We start from the raw sequence: 24,609 nt of genomic DNA on the forward strand, positions 1-24,609 counted from the left end.
AGGACCCAAGGTGCTATCTGTGTCATTGTCTCCCTTCCTCACTCAGTCCCCATGCCCCAATTTCTCAGTTTTCCCCCCTGCCACACACACAGCTAATGAGCTTGGTACGGAGAAAGGGGAATTCTCACTCCCTTAGAAGTGATCCCTTCTCCCTCACAGGAAGTCTGGCCCACCAGGGCCTGAGTGAGGTTCTAGGGCACAAGGCAGGCCCCCAGCCCTTCCCTACCAAGGCCAGACCTGAGTGGGGGGGGGTCACAGGGAAAAAGCCACCCTGAACCCCACACTACTGCATCCAGGACTGGTCAAGGGACTCAGCACCTCTAACCCAGCCCCTTGTGGCACAGGTGGGGGAAACAGAAGTATCCTGCAGTAGATCTCTTTGGTGAACCCCATTTGTGAACCTTCCTGCCAAACCCTTCCCCACTGCTTCTTCCCTTCCTCAGCCTCATCCAGTGTGTCCTGGGCTTAGGCCCACCTTGTCCCTCAGTACAGGGCTCAAGTGTGTCCAGCTTGGGCCGAAAAGGAGTCAGTTGGGGGAAGGGGAAGCCCTGAAGTGGTAGCGCCTGCCCCTTTCCTTCACCTGAAGTCTCCCTGGACCGCAGAGTTTCCATTAGTTTGGGATCCCAGCCAAGCCCCTGGAGCTTCTGCCCACAGCCTGAGGGCTCCTGGAGGGCAAGACTGATGCCTCTTGGGTCTCCCAAAGCCTACAGGTGGGTGAGGCAGGTTGTGCAGGGCAGGGACCAAGCGGAGGAAGTCCATGCATTCATGCATCGGTGAAAGAGACCTGTGGCCCGGCACTGCCCACCCACACTTCTGCCCACCTCCTCTTGCACGGGAGCATTAATCAAGCACAAGCCGAGGCTTTCTAAAGCCAGGTCCTGCTAAGGCTTCCAAAAGGGAACTGCTCTGGGCTCAGCCAGCCTAGGCCAGAGCTTCGGAGGTCCCGAAGTCAAAGGACCTTGAGGCTGTAAGAGGGCCTCCCCCACCCTCCCCCACCCCCACCCGCCCGCCGCTGCGCCGCTGCAGCCCGCCTGCCTGGCTACTGAAGAAGGCAGGCGCCGGGGCGCAGGCCGTCGGGGGTGCAGGAGCCCTCACAGGGAGGGAGGCCCCCGTTCCGCTCACCCCCACCACCCATCGGTGGCGAGTTGCAGCTCTCGGCGCCCTCGCGTCCGCCCGGGCTCTGGCCCCACGCCAGGCGCCTGGATCCATCACTGCAGTTGGCTGGAGGCCGGACGGCGCGTCCCCCGGGGCTCCCAGGCGGCTGGCGCTGTCTGCCGGGCAGGGAAGGCGGCGGCGGCGGCGGCGCTGCGGGGCTGCGGTCAGCGCGGGCACAGCCGAGGGGCTGCGTCTCCCGCACTAATTGGCCCTTCCCCAGGCGCCACGGCCGGTGATTGCTGCTTCAGTGGGTGGGGATCTCGGGGTGTTGGAGGAGAGGAAGGGGCGAGCTGAGCCGCAGGGGCCCGCAGGAGACGCGTGTACGCGCCCGCTTCCTAGGCCAGCTTTGCAGCGGTGCGCCTCCGTGCTCAGAGTGGCCCGGGCGAGCCGAGGTAAACTTGGAGAAGAGCCACAGAATTGTCCTGGGGTCTTCACCAAGATCTAATCAGTTCTGAGAACCGCTCCCTGCCTGGTAGGGTCTGGCAGGGGATTTAGGAAGGACTCTGGGTGGCCATCGGGGGATCCCAGCGAAGGCATGAAGACAGGGTGGAGACAGGGCAGTGGGTAGCCCTCTCCAACCCCCTCATCCAGGAGTGCCATCCGCGAGGAGCAGACAGGAAGAGAGGTACCCTCCGGGGCGGATGGGGAGGGTATGAGGCAGGGACGATGGGAGGCAGGGGCCCAGCTCACCATCCAGGCTGCCTACCAGAGTTCTTGCTTGAATTCCTAGAGAAGGTCCTAGAGTTTCCCAAAGTCCTTTATGATCCTCGCAGCTGCTGCAGCCTGACTGGCTTCCGCTCAGCTGCTCTCCCTCTAATTTGGGGAAGAATAGCTTCTGGGTGGCTGTTTGGAGAAACTCCCTTCCCCAGACCTGTGTGAGAAAGCCTGAGGAGGGGAGAACTGAGGGACCCTCAGAAGCAGGTCTGGACCAGCCTGGATCCTCAGGGCAGAATGTCCCCTGTAGGCACTGGGGTGAATCAAGCCCAGCTAAACCTCAGCCAGGTGATGAAGTGATGAAGACTCTGAGCACTGCGGTGCCACTCTGGGAAATGGCCTGATGGAAGAGACCCCAGGCTAGGGGTGATGTCACCTGCAGGGGTGGGGAGAATTGCACCCATGAGATGCAAAAGTGGGGACCACTGGCCATGGCTGGGCAGCCTGAAGGCACTCAGAGAGGGCAGAAGCTGGGAGGGAGTCAGGAGTTCTGGGCTGGAGTCCTAGACCTAGAGCCAGTGCCGTCCTGTCTCTGGGCATCCTTGTTCTGGTCTGTTCAACGGGCCCCAGGGGTCCCAGAGGGGATCTAGTGTTGTTATAGTGGTTCTGCTGGTGTAACAACCAGAAAGGGCCTCCCTCTGCTGCTGGGCTAGCAGTGTGGGAGAGGGGGCCATATGCTTCCCAGGGCCCCAATTATCTGCACTGATAGCTCTTAGCCTTTCTCTGCTGCCCAAGTTGGAGGGAACAACCATATCTGAGACCCCCATCCTGTCCCTTGGGCACCTCAGACTTCATGTGCCCAAAACTTGCTCCAGCCACACCCTATCTGGGTGTTGTCCCTTACCCATAGCATCCACCTAGCCCCAGGGGCCTTCCCTCTATCCTCTGGTCATCCGTATGCTGCAGCTGCCCCTGTCCTGTCCACTTGGCCTCCTGCATCACTCTGCAGCCATCCTCTACTGTCCATCCTTTCTACCTCTATTTCAGAAACAGCCCCCATTAGATATGCCACCCCCCACCCCAAGCTGGTCTCCAAGCCTCTGCTTGTGCTTCTTTTTAACCCAGTTCCAGCAGACTGAGCCAACTCTAAATGCACATCTGATTGTGTCACTCCCCTGCTTAAAATCTCCCCCTGCTTGGGACTTCCCTGGTGGCGCAGTGGTTAAGAATCCACCTGCCAATGCAGGGGACACGGGTTCGAGCCCTGGTCTGGGAAGATCCCACATGCCGCGGAGCAACTAAGCCCGTACGCCAAAACTACTGAGCCTGCGCTCTAGAACCCGCGTGCCACAGCTACTGAAGCCCGCGCGCCTAGAGCCCGTGCTCCGCAGAAAGAGAAGCCACCACAATGAGAAGCCCACGCACTGAAATGAAGAGTAGCCCCCCCATGCAGCAACAAAGACCCAATGCAGCCAAAAATAAATAAATAAAGACTTGACCTTTAAAAAAAATCTTTCCCTGCTCTCCAGTGCATTCTCAATAAAGTTGCTTAACTTCTCTGGGCCTCACTTTCTTCATCTGTAGAGTGGAGAAGACTTCTCTTTTTGCAGAGGGAAGAAAGGGAATACTCTTCTTTTTGGATTGTTGAGGTTATTAACAAATGAATACACCTAAGGTGCTTAGAAGAGTGACCAGCACATGGAATGTGCTCCAGTGTTTGAGCATTATTATTGTGGCCCACAAGGCCTTGTGTGATGTGGTCCCTGCTCACTGCCCAGCCACATGTCCCTCACAGGGCACCTGACCTTACACCCACAGTACAGGAACACTCCAGGTCAGTGGTACCCCAGGAGTCAGGGGCAAAGCCCAGTCTCTAACCCAGGCCTGACTCCCAGGCCTGGTCGGTGGCCCCAACCCTGCCCAGAGGGCAGATGGGGGGCTCTGTTTCAGGCATAGAGCTCTGGGGGAACGTGGAGGGGCAGGAGGTGCTGGGTGATCTTTATGGCCCACCACATCCATAGTGTTAGCATTGCCCTTCCTGGGCTGGCTTGGTTTTCTCATCAGTGCTCCCTGAATGTAATGGACATCCTTGGCTGTGCGGGGCGTACCCATGGCAGGGGTGAGGGCAGGTCTGTGGACCGGAATGTTCTTGCACATGCAAATCTTCACACGTATCTGTGCAGAAACCGTAGGCCATGCGGGCCTGCGTCCCTGCTTTGGTCTATCTGAGTACTGCACTCACCAGTCCCGAGATGCACATGGCCCCTGATGACAGGCCAAACAAGGTCACCCAACCTGGGTCTCCGCCGAAAGGCTGCGATGTTCTTCGGCACCCAGCGCAGAGCTGCAACCTGGTCCAGCGGCGCCCAGTTCCCGCGGGCCTGGCTATCGCCTGTGCTGAGCGCGCGGGGCTCACGATCAGGGTCCGGAGCCCCGACGCTTGGGTACTGGGGGCCCCCGCCTCGCCCCCTGTGTCCCTCAGAGACTGGGTCTTACCACCGCATCTCCTTCCTTATAATTGGGCACCGCAATGGGGCAGCAAGCACCTGTCTGCTCCAACAAGCATTAGACCATGCCCCTGTCACGCCCCTCACGCGGACACGCCCCATAGGGCGTGCCCCTTTCCTTCCGCCCAATCCTCTCCTCCCCCCTCCCTGAGCCCAAGTCCAGAGGAGGCCCCGCCCCTGGTCCCCGCCTCGGGTTCCCGGCCCCGCCCACCTAAGGAAGCCCAGGACACCGAGGCTGTGGTGCAGAAGCACTAGCACCACTTTCTCCCGGGGTGCCAATTTGGAGCCATCATACGTGGAAGCGGAGCCCACGAGGAAGGCGTGTCCTGGGAACCAGACCATCACCTGGGCGAGAAGGGCTGAGGCCTGAGCGGGACAGTGGGGTGCTTGAGTGGGATGGTGCGTGGTTGAAGGCTGAGCACTCACAGGCAGCAGAGGGTCCTCGAGCGCTCCTACTGGCGCGCACACATTCAGGTACAGACAGTCCTCACTGAAATGCAGCCACTTGTATTTTTTGTGTGTGTTGAAGTACATGGAGGTGATCTGCCCCCAGGACTCCTGAAGGCACCTGTGGGCACGATGTGAGTTGGGGCCCAGCGCTGCGAGAATAGTGGGGAGAGTGGTTTCAACCCAGGTTCTGCAGTGAGGGGCCAGAACCCAAAGCAAAATCCAGGCAATATGTGTGTATGTGTGTGCGTGTGTGTATCCGTGTCCTAGCAGCCTTCACTAACGTTAGGTCCAGGGATGGGAGGCAGGTTGGCACCTGCTGCCTGTGCCTTGCCTTATGGGTCTGCCTGGGGAGCGGGTCCCTGCTCCTGCTGGAGACACATTGGTGCTGTCAAGCCATAAACCTGGGTGCCCTGGGCACCTCGTTTCCTTCATGCCCTGTCCTCCGCTCAGTCTCTGTTCTGCCTCACAAACAACCTTTGAATAGGCCCCCTCTGTCCATCTCAGGGCTGCTGCCCTGTGAAGGCCACCACCACTCTGGCCAGGACTCTGCCCCTGCCTCTTCATCTCCCCTGCAACTCGTCCTCCACATGCTGGCCAGAGAGATTGATAGACAACACAAATCTGACCACGTCATTCCCCTCCTCATTACCTTCCCTGGCTCCTCCTGCCCTCATGCACCCACACTGACCTAGGCCCTCCTTTCCATCTAGTCATCTCCTTCCCAGCCATTCTTTGTTCCAAATACACATGACCCCTTGCCTCTCACCTGCAAGCCCCTGTACTTCTGTTCTGTCTACCAAATGCCTTCTCCTCTGCCCAGCAAACTCCTACTCACATTTAAGGTCCAGCTTAAGTGGTGCCCCCTCTGCTGGGCACTTTCCCCTCTGTGCTTCCCAAAGCTCTATCCACCATTGACTACAATACTGGGTTGGAGTTATTTTGATTGGTTGTTTTTACTCCCAAAGGGCAGGGATGTAGGTGTATTCATCTGATTCCTGGCACTTGGCCCTGTGCCTTGCACTGTGTGGACATCTGGTATACTTACGGAGCTTAGGCTATTGGTCCACCTTGCCTTTTCTCCCTGCTGGCCCAGCCCTGAGGGTGGCTATTCTTATAACAGCTGGGGCTGGGCCCATTTGACTGAATGCAGGAATCCCTGTCTACCTATTCCTCTGTTCCTTTCTCTTGTCCCAGCCTGCCTTCAGTGTGTGTATGTGTGTGTGAACGTAGGTGTAATCCACTCCCACCTCCCTAACCCTAGAGCATCACCTGCTCCCTTTCAGTCTTCCCAACAGCACTTCAACATACCTTGGTCCAAACCTATCCTCTACCAGCCACCTTCTCCAACAACTATGCTATCTCTCTCTTCCCCTCAAGGCCAAATGTTTCAACAAGTTGTCCTTCCCTCGCCCCCACCAGCCGCTCCACGGTCACCAGCAGGCAGCTTGTCTCTGGCTCTACAGATTGTCTTCGGCCTTCCTTGCTTGACCTCTTGGCAGAAGCTAGTGTCGTTAGGATGCTGTCCAATAAATCACATGCAGCATCCCAGCAGGAAAGCCAGGCCTCTTACAGCCTAGAACAGGGGTTATAAGCATTTGAGGCATCTGTCCCCAACCCGCCACCAAAGCCATTTTCGTCCAGGTCACCAGTGACTTCCATCTTGCTGAATCTCTCTCATCATCTTACTTGCCCTGGTAGCCCCTCTATATGGTTGACCACACTCTCCTTCTTGAACAGCTTTCCTTCTCTGGGCTTCTGTAATCCCACTCTCCTGACTTTTCTGCCACCTCACACCTCCTCTTCTTCCTGGCCTAAGCTGGAGAGCGCCCCAGGCCTCAACCCTCATTTCTCTTTTCATGCTGATTATTCTTTCCTGAGCTGCTATCCTTCAGGCCTAGGGCTCCACACTGTTAACCTGCTGATGCCCAGTCTCCTTCCAGCTCCATTTATCCAGACTACCTACCCCACATCTCTACATGGATAACTATCAGATATGTCAAACTTAACATGCCCCCAAATGAACTCTTGTTTTGCCCAAAACTGCTCTTGATCTAGTCTTCTCCATTTCAGTAAATTGTACCTCTATTCCCCTTGCTGCTCTGCCCTGAAACCAGTTATTATCCTTGATGATTATTCTTCCCTCGTGGCTCACATCCAATTCTCTAGCAAATCCTGTCAATTTTACCTTCAAAATAAATCTGGAGCCTGACCACTCCCACCACCTCCACTGTAACTACTCTGGTGGAAGCCACCATCTCTGTAACAGCTTCCTCTCTCCCTGTTCCCCACTTAATTGCCACCCCACAGTCTGTTCTAAGCCATCCACACATTCTTACACCTAACACTCTGTGTTCCAAACAGCCAGTGTCTGACAGCTCATGGCCAATGTTCCAACAACTGACACCCAGACTCCTATGCAAGGGACACCCCAATCTCTAAACCCCTGATCCTCAGGGTTCTAACAATGGTTATTCCATGTTCTGTCACCTGATCCGTGGAGTTCCAAATAACAGTCACACAATGTTCAGAATACCTTGGTTTCTCTTAGTGATGGCCAGTGTTTTAACAACCAACATGCCAGTGTTCTAGTAACAGTCAATCATGTTCTAACAGTGGACACCGTGTTTTTGGGCTTCCCTGGTGGCGCAGTGGTTGAGAGTCCCCCTGCCGATGCAGGGGACGGGGGTTCGTGCCCCGGTCCGGGAAGATCCCACATGCTGCGGAGCGGCTGGGCCCATGAGCCATGGCCGCTGAGCCTGCGCGTCTGGAGCCTGTGCTCCGCAACGGGAGAGGCCGCAACAGTGAGAGGCCCGCGTACCACAAAAATAAAAAATAATAATAAAAAAATAACAGTGGACACCGTGTTTTTAACAACTAGACATCCAGTGTGGTAGTTGTAGTTTTCTATATCACCTGACACCCAGGTTCTCACAGTAGACATTTTTCTAAAGCCAATACTTTATCCAACTGATGCTGAACACTGTTAATGTTCACCACAGAATGTTCTGGACAGTGGGTTACTCAATGGTCTATGTAAACAGTAAATACACTTGTTCTTGGTAAACTGCCAAGTCCAGTGCGTCAAAGGGCAGCCATTGTCCCAACATGCTCATGTGATTCAGGGCTTGAGCCCAGCTAGAGGTTGCACTGAGACCCTGGGACATTAAAACTGAAACTGAGCCCATGCCTTCCCCATTTTGGCCTCCTTCTGCAGGGAAGGGCTGGTGGTGCCACATGGGCTTGTTCTTAGGTTCAAGCACCAAGGAAGAGGGAAGAGCTCAGGGTTCACTCTGTGTGTGTGTGTGTGTGTGTGTGTGTGTGTGTGTGCGTACTGCTCCTCACACACATTTAGGGAAACTCAGCTCCCCAGCAGGTCCTGGGGGCACAGTCAGTATGCACCTCCTCCTTGCCTGGAGCTCTCGCATGAGAGAATCAAGAACAGCATTATCAGTGCCTTAAACACCATCTGGACCAGCCACTTCATTATATAGGTTTGGAAACTGAGGCCCAGAATGGTTGCCAGGACTGCCTGTGGCCACACAGAGCACCCTTTTCAGTGGGTTGTTCAAACCCCGGCCCAGAGGCAGGCATAGGTTCACCGCCTTCCTCAGGGTCTGCCCACCTCCCAGCTGACAGTCCTCTGGCTCTTACATTGGGGCACAGGTGGTAGCATCTCTGATTCCTTCCCAGGACTCTGGGGGTTCTGGGGCAGTGAACCTGCAGGCACCCACAGGAGGTCTGTAGAAGGGAACTCCTAGGAAGGCATTGATGGGTGTCTTCCCCACGTGTACCTGCTTTCTTGGAGGGTCCCATATTTGGTAACCACTAGAGGCTCCTTGGTATGCAAGGCACCTAGGAAGAGAGAAGAAGGGTCACCCTGGACACCGAAAACACCTTGGCCCATCTGCCACGGGCACCAGCACCAGCTTGAAGCTTTTCACAATTGTGTATTTGTCTTCTTTTTCTGTGTTCCTCTTAGTATTTTTCTCTATCGTTATTTGATTTAAGATTTCAAAGTTATGTTGGTAGATGCGTAAAAGTTCATGTCTGTTATATGAATACTTTCCCGTTGGTCATTTAATGTATCATTTAATGTCAATAAATGTGTCATTTATTTTGATTTCTGTTTGTCTGATATTGGTATGACTATATATCTTTCTTGTTGCTAACATCTGCCTGGCATTTTTCTGGGAAGAAATCACACACATATATGCATTCTCACACATATATCCACACTCACATTAATATTTACATGTACACGCAAATTTATACACACATGGGTATATATGAGCACAGCTCATTTACAAAAAAAAAAACATGGGGAAACACAAGAGTTAAATGCGTGCCCAGGGCTTCCCTGGTGGTGCAGTGTTAAGAATCCATCTGCCAATGCAAGAGACATGGGTTCGAGCCCTGGCCCGGGAAGATCCCACATGCCGTGGAGCATGCCTGGCTCCACAACCACTGAAGCCCGAGCGCCTAGAGCCCATGCTCCACAACAAGAGAAGTCACGACAATGGGAAGCCTGCGCACCTCAACGAAGGGTAGCCCCCACTCACCGCAACTAGAGAAAGCCCGCGCGCAGCAACGAAGACCCAACACAGCCAAAAATAAAGTTAAAAATTAATTAATTAATTAATCTTTAAAAAATGTGTGCCCACATGCATATAAGTATAGTTATATATAGGTTACAATGTATCCATATGTAGCATACATTCACATCTGTACACTACAAGCATACCTACACCATAGCTAGCTCTTGCAAGGGATACAAACTACACCAAGTTGAATTTAGACTCTGCCAATGGACACCTCTTGTTCTACGCCCTCACCCTGCCTCACTCCTGTTGCTGAGGGTTGCTGAGACCTCACATTTGTTGCCCCTTCCTAAAGCACCCCTGTCCTTTCTTTCTCCTCCTCCCCATTTATCAAAACTGAATTTTTTGGGAATTCACTGGTGATCCAGTGGTTAGGACTCTGCACTCTCACTGCCGAGGGCCCGGGTTCAATCCCTGGTCAGGGAACTAAGATCTCACAAGCCACATGGAAAAAAAAAAAACAAAAAAAACACCTGAATTTTTCTGTGCCCTGGTCCCCTGGAGGCTCACTCTGCAAAGTGACAGAAGGCAAATCTGATCCAAATTTTATTGAACTTGATTGTGCATGAGAATCACCTGGGGGAATCATTGGGAAATTCAGATTCTTAGGTACCCCCTACACCCTCTGAAAGGGAATCTCAGGTTGCATCAGGAAATTAGATTTACAACCCTCTCTAGGAGACTTTGATGCAACTGCTTTTTGGAACAGCATTTGGTATTGGTGTGGTAAGAACACGCCCTCACACCCCAGCTGCAGGTGGCCAAAAATACCTCTCTGCCCACATCCCCAGGTCTCTACTGGTCTTACATAAGCAATATCCAGGCACAAAGAATTGGCTGTAATGGTAGCCCTTCAGGCATGGAGGCAGGTCAGTGGCAGCAAGGGGCCATCTCAAATCTCCTCTGTGTATGTAGCCCTTTGCAATTTACAAAGCCCTTTCACATGGTCCTCTCACATAGGCTTCTCATTTGCCCTGGGAGGAGTGGGGTGAGGCTTGGAGGCCCAGAGATGATCAGTGACCAGCCTGAGGTCTCATAGGACAGAGCCAGGAGGCCAAGGTCTATCATATTACCCAGATTTGCCCTGAATTCTGGGTCCACTTATTGAATAGCCGACGACTGTGATTGACTGAGCCTTGATTATAGCTTGGTGCTGGGCCAAACACTTATGTGCCATTTTACCTCATCCTCCTAAAACATGTATAAGGTAACTGTTACTATGTTCCCACTACACAAACGTGGATGGAAGTTCAAAGGGTTATATAACTTGCCCAAAGTGACACAGAATGGCTCACATCAGAGTTCTGCTCTAAAGAGTAGTGTTTTTTGTTTTTTGTTTTTGTGGTACGTGGGCCTCTTACTCTTGTGGCCTCTCCCGTTGCGGAGCACAGGCTCCGGACGCACAGGCTCAGCGGCCATGGCTCACGGGCCCAGCCGCTCCGCGGCATGTGGGATCTTCCCAGACGGGGGCACGAACCCACGTCCCCTGCATCGGCAGGCGGACTCTCAACCACTGTGCCACCAGGGAAGCCCAACAGTAGTGTTTTACTGTCCTCACCCCAGCCACTGGGGGCACCTAAGCACGTGACAGAGTGCTCTACACCCCTGAACAGGAGCTGAGGTGGAGTGGTCTCCATCCCAGCTCTGCTATCCAGAGGCAATATGTAAGCACTTATGAAAACAATATTCCACATTTTTAGTAGTCATAAAATGTTAATTAAAACCAGGAGTCACAATTTCCACCTAATAAATTACAAATGATGGCACCCAATTGTGGCAAAGATACAATGAAAAGGACATTCACATATACTGTTAGTGTAGGATAAATTGATACACCACCGCAGGAAAATAATTTGGCAAAATGTATAAGAGCCATAAAATGTTCACATAGTTTTCTGACTATTTTCATAAGGGGTCCCACCCTTATGAAAATAGTCAGAAATGCATTAAAAGAAAGACTTTTATGAACCATAGTCATATATGCTATCGTGAGTACGGGAAGCATTATTTGTATCTGGGGACCAGGCAACATAAATATAACTATAAACTTGTTATAAACTGTTTATGGTATGATTTTAAGTGAATAAAAGCAGAGTATAAAATTGTATGCATGCTAATATCACAGCTATATACAAATATGCAATAAAAAAACTAAGAGAAAATGTGCCAAAATGCTAAAAGCGGTTTTAGCGATGTTTCTCTAAAGTTAAAAAAATTTTTAATGCAGGGACTTCCCTGGTGATCCAGCAGTTAAAACTCCGGTTCCACTGCAGGGGGCACAGGTTCGATCCCTGGTCGGGGAACTAAGATCATGCATGCTGCGTGATGTGGCCAAAAAAACCATTTTTTAAAATGCATTAATATGGGCAAAACTTATTTATGATAGAGGTCAGAACAGTGGTTACTTTGAGGGTATTGACTAGGAAGGGGCATGTCGGGTGCTGGAAATGTTCTAGATCTTGATCTGGTTGGTGGTTACATGATGGTTTTACACACACACACACACACACACATACACTAATATATATATACTAATATAATACGAATTTTATATAATATTAATTTTATAAAGAATATAAATATACAATCATAAATTATAAACATATAAAATTATGTAAATTATAAGATACATTTTATAAAAATGTAAATATAAATGTCCACACTCCCAGCTCTCTACCACCCATCCTCCCAGACGTCTAAATGTCCCTGCCCTGCTGCCCCCAGGAGAGGTTGAGCTGTTGGCCTGTCCCTCTGTGTGTGAGTATCTAAGTTTGGCGCTGGGTATGTACATGCTTGCCTGTGTCTACTGGGAGCATCTACCAGTCCCTTGCCTGGTGGCTGGGTCCAGGTGTGCACGTCTGATCCTGCAGTACCCCCTGGTGCTCACACACTCACAGTGCTCACAGGACCCTTCCTGTCACCCTGCCACGGAGAGGCTCCCTGGGTCTACCAGTCCCTGCCCTGCAGGGCCTGTTCCGTCTGAGTTTGTGGGTGCCCCTGGCTTGCTCCCCTCAGCTCTGTGGCTCTGGGTCCTGGGGCAGGGCCATCGGTGGATGGAGGATGCCCTGGCTGGCAGGGGAGGGGAGTTCCGTGAGTAGTGGCCCAGGGAAAGGAGAATAGAGAGGCAAGAAGACTGGAATCCCAGGAGCACCCCTTGTCTGAGCACTCCCCCAAGCCACTGGGGCCGTGCCAGGCCATTCCCCTCCCTCCCTGTGAGGAGAAAATCCTAGAAGCTGGGGGGAGGAGGAGGAGAGGCAGGGAAAGTTGGCAGTGAGACAGGGTCTGAGGCCTCACCAGCAGGCTTGCCCAACCCCTCAGAGCCCTTTGGCAATGGTGACACCAAAGCTGGTGACGTCCCCCGCCCAATAACCCCTGCCTCCCCGTGGCTGCCAGGTGTGCTGCACCCTCAAGCCCGCAGGAAGAGGCCTGTTTGTACATCCAGCATGGTCAAAACCGAGCCCTTGATTCCCAGCCCAGTCCTGCCGGCCTCCACGCAGCCCCGGGAAGTCTTCCTTCTCCCACCTTTGTGTCCCCTTGGATACCAGGTCTGCCTGTTGCTTCTAAATCTAGAGCCCACCAGTGCCTTCCACCTACCCGGAAGCCCCCACTGACCCCCTCCCTGCTCTCCCTGTCCGTGCTCTCACCCACAACCTCCAACCTGTTCATGTCATCCCCGGGTTACCAGTCCAGCCCACAAGGGCCCTCACAGCCTGGTCTTTGCTGGCCTCTCCAGATGTACAGAACTGTGTTTTCTCAGCACATCTCAACCTCCAGGCCTTTGTTCCTGCCGTTCCCTCTACCAGGAACACCCTTCCTCTTTGTTCCCATCCCTCGAGCCTACTCTTCTGGCCTGTGCAACTTCTGCTTGTCCTTCAGGTCTCAGTTTAGATGTCCCCCCTCCACTGTCCCAAGTCACAGCTGGTCTATGCCTCCTCACGCCTACAGCCCTTTGCGTCCCCGGTGACACACTGGGAATGGGGCCTGTTTAACCTGTCAGGCTCTCTTATCAGCTTGTGGGGGCAAGTTTCCTGGTGGAAAGAGGGGAGAAGAATAGGAGGCCTTCAAGGCCGGTATAAAGAACTTGAACTTGCCCCGGGGGTGACAGGGAGCTTTTGAGCAGAGGAATGGCACGACTCAGAACCCCTCTGGTTTATGACTCTCTTTGCTGCCCCAAATAAACTTTCTCCAAACGCAACTGGTCTCACCTGCAAGTGTTTTTCATGTAACCGTCAGCAGCCAGGAACTTAGTCAGACTGAGGAAGGGTATGTGTGGGACCAGAGTTGGCAGGATGGGATTCAGCGGGGGCAGGGGAAGTCATTGTGATATGTATTAAAATCCAGATTTCTCAAGGGAATGGTGCATTGATCCTCAAAAAAAGAAATGTGTGCCCCCCTACTCAAAAACCTCTGGCTGCTTTTTACCTGTTGTAGCCTGAGTGGGTAGACCTCATCTACCTTGTGACAACAGCCTGACTGATGCACTAGTCCAGATGCCTCCCCCAACCTGTTCTCCTGTGTCCCGGTGGGTGCTCCGCGACCTGTGCCAAGCAGCCCAGAAGGTGATCTTCCCTAGCTGGAGCGGGAGGAAAGAGCCCAGGCAGGCCATAAAGGGGTGAGGTGCTGGCGCTGGGAAGCTTGCATCTCACGTCCAAGGGTCAGGGCTCTGGCCCTGCCGGACTCTGCTCTGCCTTGTACAAGGGCCAAGACTGGGCAGCACGGACAAAGGGACTTCCCTCAGCCCTAGTCAGAGGCCTCTGGGGCCTGAGATCTGTTCTCGGCTGGATCCCCTTATGCCTCAGGACTCCTCTGACTCCAGGTCTCTGCCGTCGGAGTCCGCCCACTCTTCTGGTCAGGGAAGACAACACCTGTGCAGAACTAAGCGGAGCTGTGGTGCCTAAAGGGCCTGGGTTCAAGTCCAGCAGTCACCGTTCTCACACTTTCTCAGTCTTTCACTCACTCACCAAGCATCCTCTGATTCCAAGTCCTGACTGATCCAACTATGGGAGATGCAGAGTGCGGTCAGGCTGATTTCCACACTCAGAGCTTCTCAGAGCAGGACAGAAACACTGACACTGACAATGCTAGCTTAGAGTGGGCGATGCTGTAATGGACACAGATAGGGCCAGGACCAGAGAAGGCAGGGAAGACTTCCTAGAGGAGGACGGTCCTCTGGGGAGCTTGAGGTATGAGCTGGAACTCGCCATGAAGCAAGTGGGAAGAGGGAGAAGTTTGGGCAAAGGCCCCCTAGATGGGCAGTAGGTGATATGTCAAAGGAGTCATGGAGGGGCTGATGCTTTAAGGGACATGACCACCCATCAGCCTGGTTTGGGTTAAAGTCTCTTAGCAGGGGTGAAGGAGGCTGCCTTGTTGGGACGTGGCCACCCCTCAGGTTGGCCCCCAGCCCAGAAGACCCAGGACCTGCCTCCGAGCTCCCCCTGGGCCTTCCTGCCCTTCTGCTTCTGCTGCCACTGCCAGATCTTGGTGGGAAGTGTCTCTGCCCAGAACTGCTGTCGGGCCTTCCTTAGCTTCTGGCTGACCCGTGGCACCAGGCTGATTTCCAGGTATTGCTCTGAACAGTTGAATGGGGGCCAAGGAGGCAGCCCCTTGCCATTGGGATCCCTGGCTGGGAGGAATGAATGAAGACAAAGGTCTCCTGTATTGCTCCCTGGGAGGCAGATCTGAGTAGTCTAGGCCAAAAGCCAGGCATGCCTCTTTGCTTACTCACCCTGTCCAGGAGAAGTGGGTCCACTGGGCCATCATGGTGAGGCTCAGCTCCTGCTCCTCCCCTGTGGCTTCTGGAAAGGTTATGAGAGGGACAGACCTGGATCAAGGTCACGTGGGTCCTGGAGGAGACTCAAGGGTCCCCTCTGATGACCTGAGACCTCTGTTCCTGCATGCCCCGCCCTACCCTGGTGGAGCCGGCAGCCTAAGGATCTTGTGTCTGTTCATCCTCACCCGGCATGGAGCTCTCATCCATGAGGAAAGGACCCCCGAAGATGAAGGTCTTCTCAGCCCCATGATCAGCCCGCACCCAGGCTGGCTTGATCTTCGCAAAAGAACTGGGTCGATGCTGGAACTCATAGAAAAAGATGGAGACCCCAGAATCTGTGGAGAGATGGCTGGATGAGAAGTAGATACCCACAGCCTGATCAGGTCCTATCTTTGGTAAGCCAGGCTCATCATAACACCAATACAAGTAATAATAATGATGATGACAAAACGATGAACAGCAAGCCTTTACTGAGTGCTTGCTAGGTGTTGAGCACCATTCCATGTACTTTATGTGTCATTGTTCATTTTATCCTCATAAAAACCTATGGATTAGCTCATTACGTATTATTATTGCCATTTTACAAATGAGGAGACTGAGGCACAGAAGGGTTAGGTATCTGCCGGAGGTCACAAAGACAGGAACCTGGAGCTGTTCTAGGACTGTGTTAGAGATTAGCCATGAGGTTTGGAGGAAGCAAGACTTTTCTCCCAGGAGAAGGGCTGAAAGCAGAAGAAATCACTCATGAGTCAATTGAATCCCTGAGAATTGGTGATAAGTCCTGCTGGGTGACCTTTGGCAAGTCACTGCACCTCTCTGTGCCTTGGTTTTCTCCTCTGCAGAGTGCCCTGCCAGAGTCGCCTCTCATTGCTGTGACACTGCATCCCTGAGATGAAGTGGAGAGTGGGGGTAGCAGTGGAGCGTGGCACCATGTCACTTGTGATAACTCAGCTCCTGGGCCCAGGTGGGAAAGGTGGGACAGGTAGACAGGGATAGGCTTACCTTGGAGGTTTCTGGAAAAATTCAATGTTCATGACAACGTTGCTTATCAATTCCTGGAAGGCTTCTCATTTGGCTTGTCCATCTGAGCTGCTGTGTAGGTATTCATCTATAATGGTGGCATCACCTCAGTGGGCACATCCTGGGGCAAGAGGCCTGCTCAGGTCCCACAGCCACAGCAGACCCTCCCAAGAAGCTCCTCACCCTCCTGCCTGGCCTGTCTCATGTTCCAGGGCTCATGTGCCAGGAGCTAGCCACTTGCTGTCCTTGGGGGTTCTAGATGGTGTCTGGGAGGGATAAGGTCAGATCTGGAGTAAAATACTAGCTCTGCAATCACTGCTTGGCTGTGTGACCTCAGACAGGTCGCTGAGCCTCTCTGAAAGGTAGCTCCTCCCTGGAAGGTTGTTTGGCAGCCTATGTGAAGTACAGCATTCTGGCCTGGAGCACGTGCTCAGTTGAAGTTAACCAGGAAGTTAGTGAGAGAACAAATCATGGGCACTCCCCATGGCTCCAGAGAGCAGTGATGAGGTTGTGTGAATGAGGAGGGCTCTGGGGGGGTCTCAAAGAAGGGAAATGAACATAGATTGAGCACCTCCTGGATACCAGCTCCTTGGTAGACTCTTCAAATGCAGCATCCAGTATCCTTCTTAAACAGCTCACATGGGTGGGATGTATCATCCCCATTTACAGGTGAAGAAATGGGCTCAGAGGGGTTAGGATAACTGTGGACAAGTAGCTAGGGTTGGGATTTGACCCCAGGTCTACCTGGTTTCACATCTGACAATGCAATCTTAATAGCTGAAGCTCTGGGATCAGACAACTGGCTCAAGCTCTGCCTCTGCCCTTTACCCATCATGAGACCTGGAGCCTCAGTTCCCTCATCTGTAAAATAAGGATAATGAAAGTCCCTACTTCACAGGGTTGTAATGAGGATCAAAGGAGATGAATGCCTGTCCCAGTGCTCAGCACAACACAGTTCCTGGCAGAGAGTATGTGCTCATTAAGGGGCAGTCTAGGGCTTCCCTGGTGGCGCAGTGGTTGAGGGTCCGCCTGCCGATGCAGGGGACACGGGTTCGTGCCCCAGTCCGGGTAGATCCTACATGCCGCGGAGCGGCTGGGCCCGTGAGCCATGGCCTCTGAGCCTGCGCATCCGGAGCCTGCGCTCCGCAACGGGAGAGGCCACAACAGTGAGATGCCCGCGTACCGCAAAACAAACAAACAAACAAACAAAAAAACCAATTGTGTTTCTATACACTAGCAATGAACAATCTGAAGATGATATTAAGAAAACCATTCCATTTACAATAGCATCAAAAAGAATAGAATACTTAGGACTAAATTTAATAAGGGAAGTTCAAGACTGTACATTAAAAACTAGAAAACATAATTGAGAGAAATTAAAGAAGACCTAACTAAATGGAAAGATGTTCCATGTTCATGGGTTAGAAAACTTAATATTGTTAAAATGGTAATACTTCCCAAACTGATCTATACATTCAGTGTGATCCCTATGAGAATTTTTTCCAGAAATGAACAAGCCGATCATAATTCACTTAGAAATGCAAGGGACCCAGAATAGCCAAACAATTATTATGGATTGATATGTGTCTCCACGTAAAATATATGTGGAGTCATAACCCCCAGTACCTCGGAATGTGACCTCATTTAAAGATAAGGCCGTTAGTCAAATAAAGATGATTACAGAGGTGGGCCCTAGTCTAATATGCCTGGTGTCCTTGTAAAAGGGAGAAATTTGGACACAGAGACAGATGGGTCAGAGGGAAGACAATGTGAAGCCAGAGGGAGAATGCCATCTATAAGCCAAGGAATGTGTGAGGCTACCAGAAACTAGGAAAGAGGCATGGATTCTCTCACACAGCACTCAGAAGGAACCAACCCTGCTAACACCTTGATTTCAGACTTGTAGCCTCTAGGATTGTGAGACAATTAACTTCTCTTGTTTAAGTCACCCAGACTGTGGTCCTTTGTTATGGCAACTCTGGCAAAATAATACAGCAACCCTGAAAAAGAAGAACAAAGCTGGGGAATTCACACTTCCCAATTTCAAAACTTACTACAAAACTACAGTAATCAAGATAGTGTGGTAGTAGCATAAGGATAGACATAAAAATTAACAGAGTAGAACTGAAAGCCCAGAAACAAGCTCCTTCATTCATGACCAATTGATTTTCAGTAAGGGCACCAAGACAGTTCAATAAGTAAAGAATAGGTTTTTTTCAACAAACGATGCAGGGACAGCTGGATAACCACATGCAAAAGAATCCCTAATTCATACCATATACAAAAATTAACTTCAGATGAATGTAATTCATTCATGTAACAGTTAAAACTATAAAATTCTTAGAAGAAATCATAGAGGTAAATCTTTATGACCTTGGATTAAGCAATCATTTTTTAGATATGACACAAATAGGCCAAGCAACAAAAGAAAAAATAAATTAAACCTCATCAAAATAAAGAATTTTTGTGTTGCAAAGGTTACTGTCAGCAAAGTGAAGAGACAACCCACAGAATGGGAAAAATAGTTGCAAATCATATATTGGATAAGAGACTTGTATCTAGAATACACGTAAATCTTTACCACTCAACAATAAAAAGGCAAATAATCCAAATGGTCAAAAGATTTCAGAAGACATTTCTCCAAAGGAGATATAAAAAGGGCCAATAAGCGCATGAAAAGATGTTCACTATTTTAGTCACTAGGGAAGTGCAACTCAAAACCACAATGAGGTACCACTTCACACCCACTGGGATGACTACAATCAAAACAAAAGATATTAACAAGCATTGGCAAGGATGTGGAGTGATTGAAATCCTCACACACTGCTGGTGGGAACGTAAAATGGTGCAGCTACTTTGGAAAACAGTTCAGCAGTTCCTGAAACGATGAAACAAAGAGTTGCTATATGACCCAGAGTTTCCATTCCTAAGTATATAACCAAGAGAAATTAAGTCATATGTTTGCACAAAAACTGGTACATAAATGTTCTTAGTAGGGGAATCCATAAGAGCCAAAAATGTGGAAACAACCCAACTGTCTATCAACTGATGGATGGATAAACAAAATGTGGTATATCCATACAGTAGGCTATTCAGCCACAGAAAGGAATGAAGTACTGGTATCTGTTACAACATACATGAACCTTGAAAACATTATATTAGATGAAAGAAGTCATACACAAAAAACCATATACTGGGATTTCCCTGGTGGTCCAGTGGGTGAGACTCCGAGCCCCCAACGCAGGGGTCCCCAGTTCCATCCCTGCTTGGGGAACTAGATTCTACATGCGTGCCACAACTAAGAGTTTGCATGCCGCAACTAAAAGATCCCGCATGCCGCAACTAAGACCTGGCACAGCCAAAATAAATAAACAATATTTAAAAACCAAACGACCCCCCCAAAAAAACCCCCAAAACCCATATATTGTATGATTCTATTCTATGAAGTGTCCAGAATAGGCAAATCCATAGATTTGACAGAAAGTAGATGCGTGATTGTCAGGGGCTGGGGGTGGTGGTGCGGGGAGGGATGGGAAGTGACTGCTAATGGGCACCGGCTTGTTTCTGGGTGATGCTGATGCAAACGTTCTGGACTAAGATAGTGGTGATGGTGGCACAACTTGGTGAATATACTAAAAACCACTGAACTGTACACTTTAAAGGGGTAAATGTTATGGTATGTAAATTACATTTAAAAAAAAAAGTTGAGATTTGGGCTTCCCTGGTGGTGCAGTGGTTAAGAGTCTGCCTGCCAATGCAGGGGACACGGGTTCGACCCCTGGTCCGGGACGATCCCACATGCCGCGGAGCAACTGGGCCCGTGCGCCACAACTGCTGAGCCTGCGCTCTGGAGTCTGCGAGCCGCGGGTGCTGAAGCCCCCCGCGCCTGGAGCCCGTGCTCCGCAACAAGAGAGGCCACTGCATTGAGAGGCCTGCGCACCGCAACTAAGAGTGGTCCCTGCTCGCCGCAGCTAGAGAAAGCCCGCACACAGCCACGAAGACCCAACGCAGCCAAATATAAATAAATTTATATTTTTTAAAAAAGTTGACATTTAAAAATTGTGGTCTGCAAATGCTGGTAAAGTTGCAATGAAACTTGTAGACTCCAGGGACTTCCCTGGCGGTCCAGTGGTTAGGACTCCACGCTTCCACTGCAAGGGGCATCGGTTTGATCCCCGGCTGGGGAACTAAGATCCTGCAAGCCGTGCAGTACTTCCAAAACAAAGCAAGACACCTGTAGACTTTGCTGGTGGCAGTTTAAATCGGCAGAGCAGTTTCAGAAAGTGTTACGCCAATGGTGACACGTAAGAAATGGAGAGGTCTCCATAAGGTATATGAGTTACTTTCCATGGCTAAAGCTTTCACCATGGATATTTAGTAAACAGCTAGTTGGCTGAAAAATGTACAGTTTATGGAAATTCACATAACATACAATAAACCATTATAAAGTATACAGTTCAGTGGCATTTAGTGTGTTTGCAATTTTGTGTAACTACCGCATCTCTCTAGTTACAAAACTCTTTCACTTCCCCAGCAATACACCCTGTACCCATTAAGTAGTCGCTCTCCATTCCCACCCCTACCCCCCTCACCTCACACAACAATACCCCCATCCCCTGATGACCTGATAACCATTAAGCTGCTCTCTGCCTCTATGGATTTACCTATCCTGGATGTATCACATAAAAGCAATCATACGATATGTGACCTTTTGTGTCTGGCTTCTTTCACTTAGCACCATGTTTTTGAGGTTCATCTAAGTTGCAGCACATATCAGTATTTCATTCCTTTTTCATGGCCGAATAATATTTCACTGTGGCTGCACCACAATTTTTTTATCCATTCATTCATTGAAGGGCATTTGGGTTGTTTCTACCTTTTGACTATTATGAATAGTACTGCTATAAACATTTATTTATACATTTCTCTGTGGTCCTATGTTTTCATTTCTCTTGGCTGTATAGCTAGGAATGGAATTGCTGGTCATATGGTAATTCTGTGTTTAATGTTCTGAAAAACAAACAAGCTCTTTTCCACAGTGGTTGGATGATGCTGTTATAGAGCCTCAGCACCTTGGGCCTGAGCAGCTCTGCCAAGGGGCCCGAGGACTGAGGATACCCAGGGTGTATGTTGGGGGTGACTCTCAGGTAGGCCTGCTCTCTTGGAGGACCCTCAAATGACAGGGCAGAAGCAGGGCACTACCCTCCAGTGGCCCTGAGACCCGGGGTAGGGGTGATGGAGGAAAGGGGGCAGGAAGACTGCTATTAACAACTCGAATCCCATTCCAAATGCAGGGAAGATGTGACTTAAGAGCCAGCCCTCCTGCACTCAAATCCTGGCTCTCCCAAGTGGCAGCTGTGTGACCTAATACAAGTTACTTCACAGCTCTGGGCCTAGTTTTGTCATCCATAAAACAGTGATGATAACAGGAACCAACCTCATAGGGTTAAAGTGAGGTTACATTGTGAAAACACGAGGCGAGAAACAGAGCCAATGGGAGCCTGTTCTTGTGTCAGGCCGGGTCTCTCAGGGTGTCTGTCTCTCTGCTGGCTTGGGAGACTCCCACTCCAAGGCGGGGCAGGACTTACCTCTGGGCCTCAGTGTCAGGAACATGGCTGGCTGGGAGTGGGAGGTGGGGGGATGGGTGGAGAGTATGAGGCACTGGCAAATACTTGCTGATTCAAACGGTTGGATGTGCTGATTCAATGAGGGACAGGGTGAGGGTCATGCCTGGACTAGGTGCCAGATCCTCTCCTGGGGTTCCAGCTGGCACCTCGAGTTGGAGAGCCTGAGGATCAAACTTCTGCCAGAAATAACCAGTGCAGCTTCCTGAATCCTCTTTGGAAGGCTCCCTGGTGGGGCTGTTCCCTCTCCCATAACCTTGACACATAGGTACATTCAGGGCCTCATGAGAAAGAGAGAGACTGAGAAAGAGAGAGAGAGAGGCAGGTAACCAACCACAATGAGATGCCACTACATACCAATTAAATTAATCAAATGTAAAAGACTGATAAGACCAAGTGTTGGCAAGGGTCTGGAACAATTGGACCCCACCTATATGGCCGGTGGGCGTGCAGACATGGAACAGTCAATTTGGAAGACAGTTGGGCACCTTCTTTAAAAGTTAAGCATACACTCTCCACATGACCCTGCGATTCCACTCTTAGCTATTTACTATTTACAAAATGAAAGCATACGTCCACACAAGGACTTATCTGAAAACGTTCAGAGCAACTTTATTGAAAATAGCCAAAAAATAGAAATCACTCAGATGTCCATCAATGGATGAATGGATAAAATGTGGCATGTCATATATGGAATACTATTCAGCAAGAAAAGAGAACTACTAGTTGAATCTCAAAAACATTATGCTAAGAGACAGAAGCTGGTAAAAGAATGATTTCACTTCTATGACATTTTAGAAAAGGCAAACTATAGCAACAGAAAGCGATTTAGTGGTTGTGAGGGACCAGGGTCAGGGCAGTGCAAAGTGGCGTAAAGGAACTTTTTTTTTTTTTAAGATTTTTTTTTTGATGTGGATCATTTTTAAAGTCTTTATTGAATTTGTTACAATATTGCCTCTAGTTTATGTTTTGGCTTTTTGGCCACGAGGCATGTGGGATCCCAGCTCCCCGACCAGGGATCAAACCCGCACCCCCCGCATTAGAAGGTGAAGTCCTAACAACTGGACCACTAGGGAAGTCCCTAAAGGAACTTTTCTGAGCAATGGATGCATCCTAAAACTTGATGTGATGGTGGTTGTATGTCTTATACATTTATCCCAATTTATCAAACTGTACACCTAAAATGGGTGAATTTGATTGTATGTAAATTATTCCACAATAAAGCTGTTAAAAAAAATAAGATTAAAACTAGTCCTAAAAACTAGTTCTGGGAATCCACTTTTGGGAAGTATACTGTGCATATGCAGGACTGAAAAACAGAGGCATGCATGCCATAGGTGCTCAATAAATGCTTTCAGGATGCGGGGGTGGCGGAAGCATTAGCACCAGGCAGTGTTCTTTAGAAGGAAAGCTCCTTCCGGCTCCAGAGTTGGTCATCTCAAGCTTAAGGTTATGCTTGTCTGCCATCTGGTGGCCATAGTTGGCAATGCAGGAATCTCCAGCCTTCAAGCCCAACTTCAGGAGGCTCTATGGTGGGGCAGAAAGAAGGGGGACCTTCCTCCTGGGAAACCTGGTGCCCAGAGGGTCAGAGATAGGGAGTCCTGGATCTATGAGGAGAGGGATACAGCTTCTTAATAATAGAGAGAAAGTGCTTTGGTGGCACAAACAGGCAGAGTGAACATAATTGGTACCTCTGCATGTTGAGATAAAATGTAAGATAGGGTTTTTATGTGGGCTGGAGATGGTGCAGGGGGAATAAAAGTTTGGGGAAAACAATGAGATAAGTAGGAAAACTAATCACGTGGATACCCACAGTGAATTGGTGAGTTGGGCGATGCTCAGCAGAGGGGGTAGGGGAGGGGGGCAGGGTAGCAAGGGGAATTCTAAAAGGCAAGAGGAGACCTCCCTGGATGAAGAGGCCCTTGGGAGCCAGCCGACAGGAGTCTCTTCCCCTAGATATGCCTGGATCTTCTGACCCCTCAATCCTACTTCCAGGAAACATCCCACAGATAAACATCTTCATGGATGTGCTACAGTCACGTAAAGCTTGGGCCCTACAGTGTCTGTAGAACCACTGAGAATGAAGACAAACTTCCGGAGGCAGTGACTGAGGAACCTGCCTGCTTCTCCTGGCCAGTGGGCAGCTGGTCCAGGCTCCAGGGACCCATGGACAAGCCCACTCTGAGTTCCTACAAAAAATGGGGTCAGTTACCTCCGTGGGACACTGATAAGTGAATGAGTAGGTTGTTTAAATGTCAATGATAGACGACACTTAATCTAGGGGACAATGAGTGGGGACAGGGACACTTACATTCTTAGTAGTTGGGAGCCTCAGTGGGGCTGAGATCTCAGAGCTCCCAGGCTCCTGGTATCCAGGCTTCCTATTGGCCATTTACAGATGGAAAGCATGGGGGCCTTGCTGAGAGCCAAGTGTGGGCGACATGCCCCAAAGCACCTTCCTTCAGAGGGAGAGGAGAAAGAGGGTGGGGCGGGAGTGGAGGTGAGGAAGGGAGGATGGGGCCCAGGGCCCAGTGGGGTGTTGAGGAAGGTAAACTTCCATTGGGGTTTGCTCATCCAGCTTCCTGGGAGGGTTTATGGATTGTGTCTAACAAGAGAGGACCCATGGCAGGCTTGGGAGCTAACATCATGCAGTAGGTTCTTCAATGTTTGCTGGATGGATGGATGGGTAGACAAATGAATGAATGAATAAATGAATGGCTATGTGAATGAAGGAAAAAACTACTGGCTCCTCACTGGGTGTGTGTGGGCACATCCAGCAGACCCCCACCTACACTCAAGCCCACCCCTCCACCCCCCTCCCCCCAGACGCA

General features: G+C 50.5%; 1 protein-coding gene and 1 long non-coding RNA gene across 2 annotated transcripts; both read right to left on the minus strand.

The window, feature by feature from the left end:
* Nucleotides 1-2,149: 2,149 nt before the first annotated feature.
* LOC114902894 (carboxylesterase 4A-like) lies at nucleotides 2,150-16,811 on the minus strand. Its single transcript, XM_029235615.1, is given in 12 exon segments — nucleotides 2,150-2,245; nucleotides 4,052-4,120; nucleotides 4,122-4,206; nucleotides 4,528-4,661; nucleotides 4,743-4,884; nucleotides 8,418-8,618; nucleotides 15,090-15,159; nucleotides 15,320-15,469; nucleotides 16,137-16,159; nucleotides 16,161-16,251; nucleotides 16,254-16,275; nucleotides 16,794-16,811. Coding segments are annotated over 12 exon segments (1,101 nt in total).
* Nucleotides 16,812-22,652: 5,841 nt separating this feature from the next.
* Nucleotides 22,653-24,554, minus strand: LOC114904207. Its single transcript, XR_003795909.1, has 2 exons — nucleotides 24,090-24,554; nucleotides 22,653-23,967 (listed from the first exon to the last, which is right to left on the minus strand). It is a non-coding gene; the product is annotated as an uncharacterized LOC114904207 (long non-coding RNA).
* Between the last annotated feature and the right edge of the window lie 55 nt (nucleotides 24,555-24,609).

Source organism: Monodon monoceros, unplaced genomic scaffold (genome assembly GCF_005190385.1).
Source record: "Monodon monoceros isolate NGI ecotype Baffin Bay Population unplaced genomic scaffold, NGI_Narwhal_1 Super_Scaffold_10, whole genome shotgun sequence".
Lineage (NCBI taxonomy): Eukaryota > Metazoa > Chordata > Mammalia > Artiodactyla > Monodontidae > Monodon > Monodon monoceros.